At 43.5% G+C, this 16,403-nt stretch overlaps 1 protein-coding gene across 1 annotated transcript in view; it reads right to left on the minus strand.

Annotated features, from left to right (window-relative positions):
• The window catches only part of acsf2 (acyl-CoA synthetase family member 2), a 36,292-nt gene extending 19,917 nt beyond the window's left edge, over window positions 1–16,375 (minus strand). Inside the window, exons 1-2 of the mRNA XM_020453591.2 lie at window positions 15,933–16,375; window positions 6,321–6,516 (exon numbers count right to left, since the gene is read on the minus strand). Of these exons, the coding sequence (XP_020309180.1) occupies window positions 6,321–6,516; window positions 15,933–16,045 (309 nt within the window). The 5' untranslated portion in view covers window positions 16,046–16,375. The remainder of the gene's footprint in view (window positions 1–6,320; window positions 6,517–15,932) is intronic.
• Window positions 16,376–16,403: the final 28 nt, after the last annotated feature.

Genomic DNA, 16,403 nt, shown 5'->3' on the forward strand with positions numbered 1-16,403 from the left:
CCATGCTATGCCCGGTCATATCATGGGTAGCTGTATCCACAGCAGGTAAGTGCCGTAGAAATCACTTTCTAATCAGATACCAGCTACTGCCTGGTTACCGTAGCCCCAGGACAAATACTGTTCATACGTTTGGTGTCATTGGTCACATTTGAACTTAGTTTAATGCTTTCATAACCTGGAGATCACACCAGGTTAGACTTTGCCTCCAACCCAGCTCACTGCGTTCTTCCAACCATTGGGGTCTTGTTAAATAGCCACAACTGCTTAAGATAACCCAAACTCAGCCAAAAAAACGTCCTCTCACTGTAAACTGCGTTTATTTTCAGCAAATGTAACGTGCAAATATTTTTGTGAACATAAGATTCAACAACTGATACATAAACTGAACAAGTTCCACAGACATGTGACTAACAGAAATAGAATAATGTGTCCCTGAACAAAGTGGGGTCAAAATCAAAAGTAACAGTCAATGCAGCTGGTGGCCACACCAGATACTAAGTACTGCAGTGGATCTCCTCATGGACTGCACCAGATTTGCCCATTCTTGCTGTGAAATGTTACCCCACTCTTCCACCAAGGCCCCTGCAAGTTCCCGGACATTTCTGGGGGGAATGGCCCTAGCCCTCACCCTCCGATCCAACAGTTCCCAGACATGCTCAATGGGATTGAGATTCGGGCTCTTCGCTGGCCATGGCAGAACACTGGCATTCCTGTCTTGCAGGAAATAATGCACAGGACGAGCAGTATGGCTGGTGGCATTGTCATGCTGGAGGGTCACGTCAGGATAAGCCTGCAGGAAGGGTAGCACATGAGGGAGGAGGATGTCTTCCCTGTAACGAACGGCGTTGAGATTGCCTGCAATGACAAGCTCAGTCCGATGATGCGGTGACGCACCGCCCCAGACCATAACGGACCATCCACCTCCAAATCAATCCCGCTCCAGAGTACAGGCCTCGGTATAACTCTCATTCCTTCGACGATAAACGCGGATCCGACCATCACCTGTGGTGAGACAAAACCGCGACTCATCAGTGAAGAGCACTTTTTGCCAGTCCTGTCTGGTCCAGCAACAGTAGGTTTGTGCCCATAGGTGACATTGTTGCCGGTGATGTCTGGTGAGGACCTGCCTACAAGCCCTCAGTCCAGCCTTTCTCAGCCTATTGCGGACAGTCTGAGCACTGATGGAGTGATTGTGCGTTCCTTGTGTAACTCGGGCAGTGGTTGTTGCCATCCTGTACCGCTCCCACAGGTGTGATTTTCAGATGTACTGATCCTGTGCAGGTGTTGTTACACGTGGTCTGCCACTGCGAGGACCATCAGCTGTCTGTCCTGTCTCCCTGTAGCGCTGTCTTAGGCGTCTCACAGTACAGACATTGCAATTTACTGCCCTGGCCACATCTGCAGTCCTCATGACACCTTGCAGCATGCCTAAGGCACGTTCATGCAGATGAGCAGATGAGCACCAATCTTTATTTTGGTGTTTTTCCAGAGTCAGTAGAAAGGCCTCTTTAGTGTCCTAGGTTTTCATAACTGTGACCTTAATTGCCTACCGTCTGTAAGCTGTTAGTGTTTTAACGACTGTTCCACAGGTGCATGTTGATTAACAAGCATGGGAAACAGTGTTTAAACGCTTTACAATGAAGATCTGTTTAGTTATTTGATTTTTACAAATTATCTTTGAAAGACAGGGTCCTGAAAAGGGGACGTTTCAGATTCCTTTTTTAAATCTACAGAACAAAAGAGCATCATGTGCAACAGTCGATAGTAAACAGTGATGAATTTTCATCAAATCAACCCCTTCTCTAAATTTGTTTCGGGCTGAATCTCCTCCTCGTATTTGTTTTGGCTCTGTGTGTGATGTCAGCGCTGCATTTGCTAACTCGTGCAATGCTGTTTCCAACTGAATGAGAGGGGAGAGACAGCTGATGTATTGACGTCCAATCAACCTGATGTTCCCTTTTGTGCAACCCCTTGTGTAATGGAAAATGATTTGATTAATTATTTCCATGTATTTGATAAACTGTTGATATGGATTGATATGTACTAAACATGATCGTAGGTGCGGGGAGATGCATTCCCTTTGTGGAATGGAAACGGGAGTTAACCATGTATGTATCAGGTATGAAGATAAGACCCAGATGAAGACACATCAAATTAACAATGGTTTAATAATGCAGCAGGGGCAGGCAATAACACAGGTCAAGGCAGGCAGGGTTCTGTAAACCAGAGGTGGGGCAACGGTACCGGATGACAGGCAGGCTCAGGGTAGGCAGAGGTACAGGTCGGCAGGCTAGCTCAGGGTCAGGACAGGCAAGGGTCAAGACCAGGAGGGCGAGAAAAAGAGAGACTGGGAAAAGCAGGAGCTGATAACAAAAACGCTGGTTGACTTGACAAACTGGCAACAGACAAACAGAACAAAGGTATAAATACACAGGGGATAAATGGGGAAGGTGGGCGACACCTGGGGGGGTGGAGACAATCACAAAGACAGATGAAAGATCAGGGTGTGACAGTATGTTTAAGTACCATATTTAAATAAGTAGTTTTTCACTTAGTCTACAATTATCTGTTGCAAATAAGTACTGATGTTCCCATCTTTGACCTGTTGAACTGCCAGTATCAAATGCCTGCCAGTACTGAATGTTATGAATAAAGTTTGAACCCAGACTGAGCCGAGGGCCCACTGATAATGTACAGTATCTGTGAAACTGTGTGATTCTGTAGCACAGTGATGGGCAACTGGCGGCCGCCCTTTCGTAGGCCCGCGGATTAGTGATCCGCAGGTTGACTCATAACCTGCAGCGTGGCAGTCGGGTTTAGGGTCATTAAATATTGTGTGTATGTAGGGCTGGTGTGTGGCAGGTGGGTTGAATAAAGAGAAAACAATACATTAGGGCTGCCAGCTTTTAAAGAAAGCTTGGAGTGAGATTTCCTATGTGAATTTCATTCCCCCCTGGCACAACCCCTGGATGGGATATTTATTTTACTGTTTAAAAAGCTAATTTCCTGCAATTCTATGCATTTTGACATGGCTCAGGCCTATGACCAGGGTGGAACATTTCAAAATAAAAACCACAGGTCAGGTGTATTGAACATCAAATGAACCCTAAAAATTGGACGACATTGGTTACTTTGACATTTTGGGGAATGAAATTTAAAGTATGCTAATATTATTTTTTAGGTGGTTTGCAAAACGTTATGTTTGGCGTAAAAGCAACACAGCTCATCACCCTGAACACACCATCCCCACTGTCAAACATGGTGGTGGCAGCATCATGGTTTGGGCCTGCTTTTCTTCAGCAGGGACAGGGAAGATGGTTAAAATTGATGGGAAGATGGATGGAGCCAAATACAGGACCATTCTGAAAGAAAACCTGATGGAGTCTGCAAAAGACCTGAGACTGGGACGGAGATTTGTCTTCCAACAAGACAATGATCCAAAACATAAAGCAAAATCTACAATGGAATGGTTCAAAAATAAACATATCCAGGTGTTAGAATGGCCAAGTCAAAGTCCAGACCTGAATCCAATCGAGAATCTGTGGAAAGAACTGAAAACTGCTGTTCACAAATGCTCTCCATCCAACCTCACTGAGCTCGAGCTGTTTTGCAAGGAGGAATGGGAAAAAATGTCAGTCTCTCGATGTGCAAAACTGATAGAGACATACCCCAAGCGACTTACAGCTGTAATCGCAGCAAAAGGTGGCGCTACAAAGTATTAACTTAAGGGGGCTGAATAATTTTGCACGCCCAATTTTTCAGTTTTTGATTTGTTAAAAAAGTGTTAAATATCCAATAAATGTCGTTCCACTTCATGATTGTGTCCCACTTGTTGTTGATTCTTCACAAAAAAATACAGTTTTATATCTTTATGTTTGAAGCCTGAAATGTGGCAAAAGGTCGCAAAGTTCAAGGGGGCCAAATACATTCGCAAGGCACTGTATGTTGTGTGTGTGAATGAAGGAGAATGGATGAGTAAGTAGATGTAAAGAGGAGTGTAAATTTGCCTGAGAAGATAAGACAGGGAAAAGATGCAAGGATGGGGCAAGGATGGGGGTTGGTGATAAGCTTGGCCAACAAAATCCAATTTATCACATGGAATGTGCACGGGCTCCATAATGTTTTTTTTTTATATGATTCTCAAACACTTAGAGATTGTCAGCAGATGTGGTTCTTGCAAGAGTTACACTTAAATAAAGGAGAAATGTAATATTTCAATAGGAATTTGGTTGGAGAGGCCTATTCTGCTACCTACTGTAGCAACAACAAAACTGTAAGCATCCTGATAAATAAGAATACACTATTTTCCCTTATATCTCAGCATATTTACTCATTTTGAATTGTACAGTACCTTGCATGGGGAAAAATATACATTGCTTTTATTGTATATCCCACCAGGGGCACATCTGGTGTTTTTAGATAAATTCAAGCTATATTAGATCAAATCCAGACAGGAACTATTATTTTAGAAGGTGACCTAAATTCTACTTTAGATAGGATTGACAGACGTTGTAATAAAAAAGGCACATTTAGGGAGCCTCCAAATATTTACTAGGACACCAGAAGATTCCTAACTACATTTTTTTTTTTTTTTTCTCAAAGTAACAAAAGCTATTCAAGAATTGAATGTACTCAACAATTTACTAGATTCAAACATTCATGATATAATGATATCGGATCGTTGCCGATCACCAATATAATTTGGGATGCCTTAAGAGAATGATAATAACCTACTTGGCAAAAGTTTTAAAAAGATAGAGATTTGTCAATAATGGCTGTTGATGCCGAAAAGGCTTTTGACAATCTTGAATTGCCTTTCTATTCAAAACTTTCCAGCTGAAATAATAAATGTTATACAAACATCATATAAATGTCCTAAAGCAAGAATTGACCAAATAATACATTATCTGATTCAATTCCTTTCGAAAAGGGGCAGGGCACAAGACAAGGATGTCCCCTCTCCCCCCTCCTGTTTGCACTGTCAACTGAACCGCTTACAGAAAGAATTAGACAGGACCCAAACGTAACAGCTATCATGGTAAACATAAACTAAACTTATTTGCAGATTGTTAAGGGAATTTTTATCAATGATGACTAATTATGTATACATTTCAATCAGGACTGACTAATCAGAATACTATTATGTTACTGTATATGTACTAATCAGAATACTATTATGTTACTGTATATGTATGAATTTTCTTTCTTAATCTTAGTACTGAATATAATGTTTGTGAATGAATCAAGGATTAGAACAATGACAGTCTGTTCCTGGGTAGAAATGAATTAACTAAATCTTCAGACTGGCTAGAATGCTTATCTACACCAGAAAACCTTGGCTCAGCCATAAATTATATTAAATTGGTAGGGAGACGAGGTGGGAAGGCTTGAGATACAGCCTTTACTGGAACGGAGATGGCACGGGTTGGTGCTGAAACTAATGACGTCATTTTCAGTTTATAACCTGTGGTAAACTGTATCGTGTTCAGTACTCTCGTGAATAAAGGATGCTATTTGACTTTAAGACCGGGCTCTGTCGATCTCTATAAAACAAGGATCTTACAAATTCTTATGACTTGACATTAATTGGGAATTAAAACAGAGGAATTAAATTCCTGCAACACAGATGATCTCCTGATATAGCTGACTAATATTGAATGCCCCCTTTGATAAAAATATTTTAGGACTACTCTAAAATCTCAGGATATAAAATTAATGGGGTAAAAAAACGACATAAAGGCAATAAGAAAAATAACTCATGATATACAGCAATCCTTTAAGTGGACCAAAAAATATGAAATACTTAGGATGCTTAATAAGTGACAACAAATATAAATGAGAATGACAGCAAGTCTAACAAAATGTCACGTAGGGCACCCAAAAGGCTAGGGCCAGCTCTGACTGCATGTGTAGGTATGGATGAGAGTACATAGACCAGCGAGAAGCCATTTTGTGTACTTATGTGTTACTGTATTCATATTGCAAACAATGACACACTTAGCTTTTTTATATATCTGCCTCCATAGGGTTTCCTTTAAATGGGCGTAGAACATGCTGTTTCAATTAGATGTTACAATTACTTTTGAAGGGGGCGAGAGGACACGTGTCTTGGCTCGGTCTGAAAAGTGTGCAAGCCTCAAAATCCTTGATTCCTTAACTCTCTCGCCTTGGATCTCCTCCTTCAATGAGCTTTGAGATAGAGGCAAGGAGTTGAGGAATCAAGGATTTGAAGTCTTTCACACACTACAGAAAGAGCCCTTGTGTACCCCTAATCTGTTTGGCATAGGATTAGTAGAAAATAGGAAGTAGACACCACTCACATCCTGCTGGAGCTGTGAGAAGGTCTTCCTGACCCTGTCCTGTAGGAACACTACAGCCTCCCGGTCTGGAAAGCGTTCAGCTGAAGCCTGGAGGCTCCCACCAACCGTACTGAAGAGTAGAGACTTGGAGGAGGTGCCGTGGGCATAGCTGGTAGTAAGTGTGGGGATAGTGGGTGGACTGTCCACATGGACTGCACTAGGTGGGAAAATAGAGAGAGCTGAAGTTACAGATGTGAAATGGTCTGGGGTTTAAAAGTCAAACAAACTGGAGTTCGTACACAGCCTTTAGATTAAAATGGAATTCAATAAAGGGTGATATTCATAAGAGGATTTTCAGAAAAATTATGGGTGCCATGGAAACAGTTTGAGTAGGACATCGTTTGAGATAGTGTCATATGGAGTGTCAAAATGGGGCCTACAGTAGGGAAAAGTAGTCCAAGTAAATGAGTTAAATGGTTAGGATGTGAGACCGATGAGGACAGGGAGGGTGAATAGGAGTCTAGGGCAAGGGAGGGGGAGGTGCACATTCAACACAATTGACGGAGAGGGAGAATAAATTCCTTGGTCAGGCTAGATATTTCGGCCGTGTCTATACTTGACAGTTCATGCAGCTCCCACCCAGGCTAGGGGAGACTCCGCAGCTGTTGCCGGAGTGAGATTCAGAGCCGCATGCCTGACCACTCTGTTCTCAGGACCTCTCCTCACACAGTCTGTTACTGTGTCAGTTGAGTCTGGCTTCTCACATCAATACCTTTGGTATTGATGCCCATTCCACCTGTATGGATGTGCCTAGGCTTAGAGCATACAATTCAGGCTGTGGATTCCCCCTTCAGTGCTACTCTCGGCCCACGCCTACAGTATATGAAGCACGATTGGCTATGATGTCACGTGCTAATGACAAAGCCTTGTTTACAGTCATCTTATCACGCAGACAGCTTTGGCTCTCACAGACAAAAATGTCAGCCTCTGTGGAAAAAAACTTTTATGGAGCTTCCCATCTCCCCAGGCCAAATTTTGGTCCTAGTGTGGATGCCATTTTGGACCAAACGGCTAAGCTGCAGAAGGACAGAGAGACCCTGCAGTCTTGCATGGGTCCCTCTGGGTAGGGTAACGCAGGGCAGAGACAATTGCAGTCTAGGCCTCAGCTTTCTCCTGCCTCAAAAGGCTGCTTGGGTCCTCCACCAAACCAGCCATGCCGAGATCACCCACATCAATAGACTCCGGGTCAGCAGTGGCGCCCCCACCAGCACAGGCAGCGACATAACAAGCACCGTTCCTCTGCTCCTCAGTCATCCTGATGGGTGTGGCAATGGCTTGAGCTTGTGGGAGGAGCTTGTGGAGTCCCTCTGGATACAGTACTACAGGGGTAAAAACTCCAGTTCCGATGCCGGCCACCACCTTTCAGAGGGTCTGGTCAACTACAACAGCCGACCCCCTGAAAAGAGAAGCTCTTCAACTAGAGATTGCATTCTTCTCCATCAGGGAGGCAATCAGACAACTCAAACCATCAGAACAGCACAGTGGGTTCTGAGGAGTGGATTCTAAGCACAGTGGGTTCTAGGTTCCTAGTCCTCAAGAGGGATGGTGGCTTTTGCCCCATCCTGGACTTGAGGCCTCTCAACCGGTGCTTGAAAACCCTCCCCTTCAAAGTGCCATCTTCGTCCTGCATCCTACAGGCTATCAGCCCAGGCCAGTGGTCCACCACTGTTGACCTAAAAGATGCCTACTTCCACATATCGATCCACCCGGCTCACAGGAAGTTCCGCGCTTTGCATTCAACGGTATAGCGTGAGTACCAAGTGTTACCTTTCAGCCTCTTCCTGGCACCAAGAACATTCACAAAATGCATGGATGCCGCTCTAGCACCCTTAACATCACAAGCAATTTTAGTACTAAATGACCTAGACGATTGGCTAATCTAAACTCAGTCATGAGAACAGGCAGCAGCATGCATACACGACAGCTCTCGTGAAGCACATCTCAGAGCTAGGCCTCCGGTTGAACATGCAAAAAAGCTACCTGGTCCACACACGAACTGTGATATTCGTGGGCATGCGGATCGACTCGTCTCTAATGGAGGGCTCGTCTCACCAAAGAGCGAGTCCAGAAAATTGTAGATCACCTCAATCCTTTTGTCCAAGACCAGAAGGTGACTGTTCTTCAGTGTAAAAGACTGATGGGTCTCCTCCCCTCCGGATGGAGAGTGGCGACTACATCCCTGAATAGTGAGTCGCATGTTGTTATTCTTTAGGGAAGCGGAGGTGGGTCTGTTCGGCTCAGAGGTACACACAGTGTCCCCCCTGTTTCTCAATATTCAAACCCCCCCGGGCCATGTGGCCTAGATGCCCTGGCCCACGAGTGGCCGAGGAAGAAACTATACACCTTCCCCCCAATCCCAATGATTCCAACGACTCTGAACAGAATCGGGAAACCAGGTCCTTCTGATTGCCCCCAGATGGCTGAGACACCACTGATTAAGGTCAATACTGTCACTCCTAGCGGGGACAGCATGGGAACTACCTCGGAGGCCGGACCTATTGTCACAGGCGAAGGACACATTGTGGCATCCAAATCCCTGCCACCTGAAGCTGTGGGCCTAGCCACTGAACAGGGAAATAGGTCTGATTTAGATCTTGAGACCTCTTGTTGTTAACATCTTACAGAGGGCCAGGGCCCCGTCCACCACATTAACCAATGACACGACGTGGTGTGTGTTCTGCCAGTGGTGTGGGGAGCCGGGTGTTGGTCCAGAATCTTGGAACATAAAAAACTGTGCTCCAGTAATAGAGGTCTTTGTTCAATGCTGGCAGGGCAGCATCCACACTTACGGTACTGTATACGCTGCAGCCATTTCAGCAAGTCATGATGAAGAGCAGGATAGTCCACTTGGCAGCCATCCGCTCATGCCAAGGTTTCTTACGGGAGTCTGTCGATTACGCCCAGCAAGAGCCCCATCGGTTCACAAATGGGATTTGGATCTGGTTCTTGGAGTAATATCCAGACCTCACTTTGAACTGTTAGATGTTATAGACTTGAACACCTCTCTTTTAAGACTGCGTTTCTGGTGGAAATCGCCTCGACCAAGAGGGTTGGCAGGCTCCATGCTTTATCGGTTAGTGATGAGCGTTATCGTTTAGGCCCAGGTAAGGCGATCGTTACTCTGCGGCCTAATCCTGCTTTCCTACCAAAGGTCCTGCCCCCAGGTCACGTGAACAGAGAAACAGCCTTGTCCACCGCCATACCCCCTGGGGCTCATGATTTTGATGTACGCGCTCCGTGTCCTGTGAGAACCCTAAACGCGTACGTGGAGTGGACTCATCATCTGATCATCTGTTTGTGTGCTTTCGAGAGTACAGGGTAAGCCTCTGAAAACAGTTGGTACTTGGATTGTAGACACTATCCTGCAAGCATATAGCCAAGCTGGCCACCCAGTGCCATCCTCTGTGGTAGCACATTCCACTAGGGGAGTTGCCACCTCCTGGACACTGCTTAAGGGAGTCCCCCTCTCTGACATATGTGCAGCTGCCAGCTAGGCGTCGCCCAGTACCTTTGCAAGGTTTTATCGGGTGAATGTGGCTGACCCGCACGGTATGAGTTCAGCTGTGCTTGGTGCTACCCTTCCCTCCAAACAGTAACCTGCGGTTGAGCCAGGTACTGCCTCGAACACCTATGGTGATGTGTTGCTCTAGGCTGTGCCCTAGAGGAACCGACTTACTCTCGTAGTCATCCCATTGAGTGACTAGCATAGTCCCTTAAGCAAAATAGAAAGGTTACTCACGTAACCACGATTCTATGAGCTAGGGACCATGCTAGTCCAGATGTCAGTTCCCTTGTAGCCTCGGGAAGAGTCTCAAGGAACTGACACTACATGCCCAGGAATTTATTTGGTGGGGGTGGGTGGGGGTATGCACATCACACCCATGGTACGGAATAACTCTGATATTAACATCTTAACTCATCCTGTCCGCCAGGGGTACGGCTCTCCCATTAAGTGACTAGTTGGGTTTGGGGTTAGCTAACATGTTAAGTTGTTGCAAAGTAGCAAGAAGTTGCAAAGTTTCTAATTAGCAAAAATGATAAAGTTGTCCATGATGAGATTCGAACATTCAACCTTTGGGTTGCTAGACGTTCGCATTATACAACCACCCTGCTTTTATTTCTGCCCTACTGTATGTAAACTTCTGTCTTATGTTACCATACAAAACTAATTTGGAGTATCCCAGATTTACATTTACTATGGTCGTCTCTACACTTGATACTTACATGCGCCTTCTGCTATCAGAATATGAAGATCACATTGAAAAGACGATTCTAGACGCACAAAAGTCGCTTTGTGGTCCGATTGTGTTCAGATCTGGCTGACCACTTCAGGTGGTGGTCAGGGATGCATTGTGTGCGGATTTCTCCTCAGTCTGGACGCAATCAGGCTACGGAAAGTGCACACAGTGGGCGACGTTGTCAGCACTAGTCGCACAAGTCTCCAGAAAACATGTGTTTTGGGACCGAGAGGCACCTTTTTATTATAATATTGGGGGAAATACGTTCCTAGCATGAGGGCCGTGTTTGCTGGCCTCATAAATGCTAGCCAGCAAGCTAATATTTAGAAAAATGTCTTATTTTCGTATCATTTAGCAGACGCTCTTATCCAGAGCGACTTAAAGTAGCGAGTGCATAGATTTTTTTCATACTGGACCCCGTGGGAATCGAACCCACAACCCTGGCGTTGCAAGCAACATGCTCAACCAACTGAGCAACCCTTTTGCAATCTATTTAGCATTGCTTGCTAGCTACAGTAGTTAGCTACTGCCATCAATTGTGTGATTATCATATTTTGCCTGTTCCACTGCTTGTAGAATGCATACTGGCATTTGAATATACTGTGGGAAAAGGTCATCCAGACACACTGTAAACACATTTAAATGTAGGTGTAGATACATGATGTGTTCGGAATTCCATTATCAAAATCTCAATGATCAGAATACTAGTAGGCCGTCACTGTAAATAAGAATTTGTTCTTCTTTGGGAACGGGGGCAGTATTGAGTAGCTTGGATGAATAAGGTGCCCAGAGTAAACGGTCTGCTACTCAGGCCCAAAAGCTAGACTATGCAAATAAGTAGTAGATTTGGATAGAAAACACTCTGAAGTTTCAAAAACTGTTTGAATGATGTCTGTGAGTATAACACAACTCATGTGGCAGGCAAAAACCTGAGAAAAGATCCAACCACGAAGTGGGAAATCTGAGGTTGGTAGGTTTTCAAGTATTTGCCTATCCAATATACAGTGCGTATGGGGTCATATTGCACTTCCTAAGGCTACCACTAGATGTCAAAAGTCTTTAGAACCTTGTTTCAGGCTTCTACTGTGAAGGGTGAGAGAATAAGAGCTGTTTGACTAAGAGGTCTGGCAGAATGCCATGAGGTCAGTCAGGCACGCGGCCGTGAGAGCTAGCTGCATTCCTTTTCATTTCTAAAGACAAAGGAATTGTCCGGTTTAAACAGTATTGAAGATTTATGTTAAAAACATCCTAAAGATTGATTTATTATATACATCGTTTGACACAAACTGAAATATAACTTTGACTTTTCGTCTGAACTAATTGCTTGCGCACTGTGCATTTGGATTACTGGGCTAAACGCTTGAACAAAAAGGAGGTATTTGGACATAAATGGACTTTATCGAACAAAACAAACATTTATTGTGGAACTGGGATTCCTAGGAGTGCATTCCGATGAAGAGCAAAGGTAAGTTAATATTTATAATGCTATTTCTGAGTTTTGTGACACCTCTCCTTCTCTGAAAATGGCTGTATGTTTTTCTGTGACTTGGCGCTGACCTAACATAATCGCAAGGTGTGCTTTCGCCGTAAAGACTTTTTGCAATCAGACACTGTGGCTGGATTAACGAGAACTTTATCTTTAAAAAATGGTGTATAATACCTGTATGTTTGAGGAATTTTAATTATGAGATTTCTGTTCTGAATTTGGCGCCCTGCAATTTCACTGGCTGTTGGTTAGGTGGGACGCTAGCGTCCCACATTTCCAAGAGAAGTTTTAACTGACTTGCCTCGTTAAATAAAAAAATATATAAAAATTATAATAATAAAATATTAAAGCTGCATGAACTGTCAAGTCTAGACACGGCCTGTGTTATTTCTAGTCTATGAGACCAGGCTGCCCAGAAGAAATCCGCACACAATGCTTGACTGATCACCTCCTCAGCCAGATCTGAACACATTCCGACCACAACGCGACTTTTGTCCATCTAGACCTGCCTCTACAATGCGATCTTCATATTCTTGTAGAAGTCGCATCCAAGTGTCGACACAGCTTACAGTACATTCAGAAAGTTTTCAGACCCCTTCCCCACATTTTGGTACGTTACAGCCTTACTGTAAAATGTATTAAAGAAAAAATTGAATCAATCTACACACAATACCCCATAATGACAAAGCAAAAAGTATTTTTTTGCAAATGTATTACAAATAATAAAACAGAACGTAAGTATACAGACCATTTGCTATGAGACTCGAAATTGAGCTCAGGTGCATCTTGTTTCCATTGATCATCCTTGAGATGTTTCTACAACTTGATTGTAATCCACCTGTGGTATATTCAATTGATTGGACATAACCTGGAAAGGCACACACCTGTCTACATAAGGTCCCACATGTGACAGTTCATGGCAGCGCAAAAACCAAGTCATGAGGTCGAAAGAATTGTCCGTAGAGGGCCGAGTCAGGATTCTGTCGAGGCACAGATCTGGGGAAGGGTACCAAAACATTTCTGCAACATTGAAGGTCCCCAAGAACACAGTGACCTCCATAAATTTTTAATGGAAGACGTTTGGAACCACCAAGACTCTTCCTAGAGCTGGTCGCCCGGCCAAATTGAGCAATCTGGGGAGAAGGGCCTTGGTCAGGAAGGTGACCAAGAACCCAATGGTCACTCTGACAGAGCTCCAGAGTTCCTCTGTGGAGATGGGAGAACCTTCCAGAAGGGCAAACATCTCTGCAGTACTCTACCAATAAGGCCTTTATGATAGAGTGGCCAGATGGAAGCCACTCCTCAGTAAAAGGTGCATGATAGCCTGCTTGGAGTTTGCTAAAAGGCACCTAAAGGACTCTCAGACCATGAGAAACAAGATTCTCTGGTCTGATGAAACAAAGATTGAACTTTTTGGCCTGAATGCCAAGCGTCATGTCTGGAGGAAACCTGGCACCATCCTTACGGTGAAGCATGGTGGTGTCGGCATTAGGTTGTGGGGATGTTTTTCAGCAGCAGGGACTGGGAGACTAGTCAGGATCAGTGACGATTTTAGCATGTACATTTTGGTGGGGCAAACTCCCCTAAAAATATATTTCAGATGCATGCCAGCAAAGCCACTACACAAAATATTCATTGCACTATAACGCCCACAAGCTGTTCCAACAGCAGAGCTTTCTTTCCAGCACAATGGAGTGAATCCTTACCACCACTACATATGGCTATCAGTGGAGCCTTGTCTGGCAGGGAAACAATTAATCCTTTTTTTTTTTTTAAACATAGCTGATATGGCTGACCATATCTCCCTGGCATATTACATCATTTATGCAGCAGCATATAACACATTTTTGGACTCACCTTGTTGTGCGCGGCGATCCATCGTTGGCAAATTTTGTCATCAAAGAAAGATTTTACAATTCCGAGTTGGATGACCATTCAAAATGAATTTTCCCAGTCTGACTTCCCAGTTGCAATGCTTGCGGGTTAGCCACTGTCACTGATTCTTTCCATACATCTAAATTGTTGAATTTGCGATTTCCAACTTGTTGTGTAATGTTTATGTCCACTGAGCACCGATACGTTTTATCTATAATTTATCTTCATTATTTATCTTCAATTTACAAGGATTAAAAAGGATTCTCCAGTAGATTGTCGACTTGACTTATGATGACTGCCAGCTAAGATGTTGACATGATCAGTCCAATCAAAGCTACTGTTGATATGTTATTTGATATAATTTTATCTGTGGCCAATGACCTTAAGCCTTATTGGAAGGGCACTTCTAATCCAAGTCTATGGTAGGGCCCAAAGGGCTCACATTCTTGATGTCTACCCTTACTAAAGGCCACATTATTGACTTGACAGAACACTGAGCCAATCACGGTGCAATGATCCTATTTTTCTTTATGCAAAAAATGTGGGGCTCAAAACAGGTGGGGCTCTGCCTCACCTTTTTTTTTAACCTTTATTTAACCAGGCAAGTCAGTTAAGAACACATTCTTATTTTCAATGACGGCCTGGGAACAGTGGGTTAACTGCCTGTTCAGGGGCAGAACGACAGATTTGTACCTTGTCAGCTTGGGGGTTTGAACTCACAACCTTCCGGTTACTAATCCAACGCTCTAACCACTAGGCTACGCTGCTGGTCAGGATTGAGGGAAAGATGAATGGAGCAAAGTACACAGAGATCCTTGATGAAAACCTACTCCAGAGTGCTCAGGACCTCAGACAGTGTTGAAAGTTCCCCTTCCAATAGGACAACAACCCTAAGCTCGCTGCCAAGACAACACAGGAGTGGCTTTTGGATAAGTCTCCATGTCTTTGAGTGGCCGAGCCAGAGCCCAGACTTGGACCCGATTAAACCTCTCTGGAGAGACCTGAAAATAGCTGTGCAACGACACTGCCTATCCAACCTGACAGAGTTTGAGATGATCTGCAGAGAAGAATGGGATAAACTCCCCAAATGTAGGTGTGCCAAGCTTGTAGCATCATAACCAAGAATATTTGAGTCTGTAATCGCTGCCAAAGGTGCTTCAAGTACTGAGTAAATAAGGGTCTGAATACTAATGTAAATATGATATTTGCGTTTTTTATTTTTAATACATTTTCCAAAAATTCTAAAAACGTGTTTTCGCTTTGTCATTAGGGGTATTGTATGTAAATTGATATAGGGAAAAAACGATTTAATCACTTTTAGAATAAGGCTGTAACGTAACAAAATGTAGAAAAAGTCCAGGGTTCTGAATGCTTTCCGAATGAGGCAGCACCCTCAGCTGAAACATGATACTTTCATTTTGAGATCTGCTTCAAATATTATTTCTGAGCTAGCCTGAGGAAATGCCCCACCATATCCAATAGCAGCCAAGGTTAATCTACACCCTATTCTTGAATAACCATTTAAAATGAAAGAGCAAAGAGAAAATATTGGAAGTTAGGAGATACACATGTAACAAGTCGACAATAATTAATTATCTGTGATTGTGCAATAGACCACACAGGCTTACTGTCACTCGATTTGGGGTTGGGAGGATTCTTGAAACTTCTGCAGCTCAAATACCTTTGGTGTCTCCAGAGAATAAATCAAATGCATTATTCAGTTTGTATACACTCACTGGGTCAAATTTGGTAACAGTTTAAGTATGAAAAGTGACATCAATATTTTCGCGCAGTTGCATATAGGGGTTGTTCTTCCCAAACAACTGGAACACTGAATGATAACATCTATTGTAACAAGTAGTGGCAATCTATTTAGAGTTTATTTCCCACGATGTTACCAATTTTCGCATAGGCCTATAACAATAATACTGATCACGAGTCACGGATGATCATGTTCTCTGCATTGTTACTCACCAACTGGCTTGTGAAGGAAAAGTTGTCCTTGGTTTTTTCAAAAGTTTTACTGGCTTGGAAAAAAATACATTCGACCGAAGAGGCTGAGAGCCAAATGCAATCCTCGAAAACATTATCTAAGAAATCCTTTAAAAAATCTGTTTATACAATATTAAAAACCAAACGATAGACCGCAGTTAAAGCTGACCCTGGTGATGCGCCATCGAGTTAAGAAAGTTCCTTCAGTAGTTGTATAACAAGTCCCATTACACCAATCTACCCTAAAAGAGGTAGAAAATATATGTTGTTTGACACTGATTGGTCGGTTTGGAATGCCTTCCAGCCATAGATAATATCGCCTTAAAATAACAGTATAATAAACCCCTATGTTGAGATGACAGATTTTGTTACATAAATTACAGCAGATGAACTTTGTTCCCTGGTTGTGCGTTACGCTTCACTGACCTGCAGGGGACACAAATGTACATGGTG

Source organism: Oncorhynchus kisutch, linkage group LG20 (genome assembly GCF_002021735.2).
Source record: "Oncorhynchus kisutch isolate 150728-3 linkage group LG20, Okis_V2, whole genome shotgun sequence".
Taxonomy (NCBI): domain Eukaryota; kingdom Metazoa; phylum Chordata; class Actinopteri; order Salmoniformes; family Salmonidae; genus Oncorhynchus; species Oncorhynchus kisutch.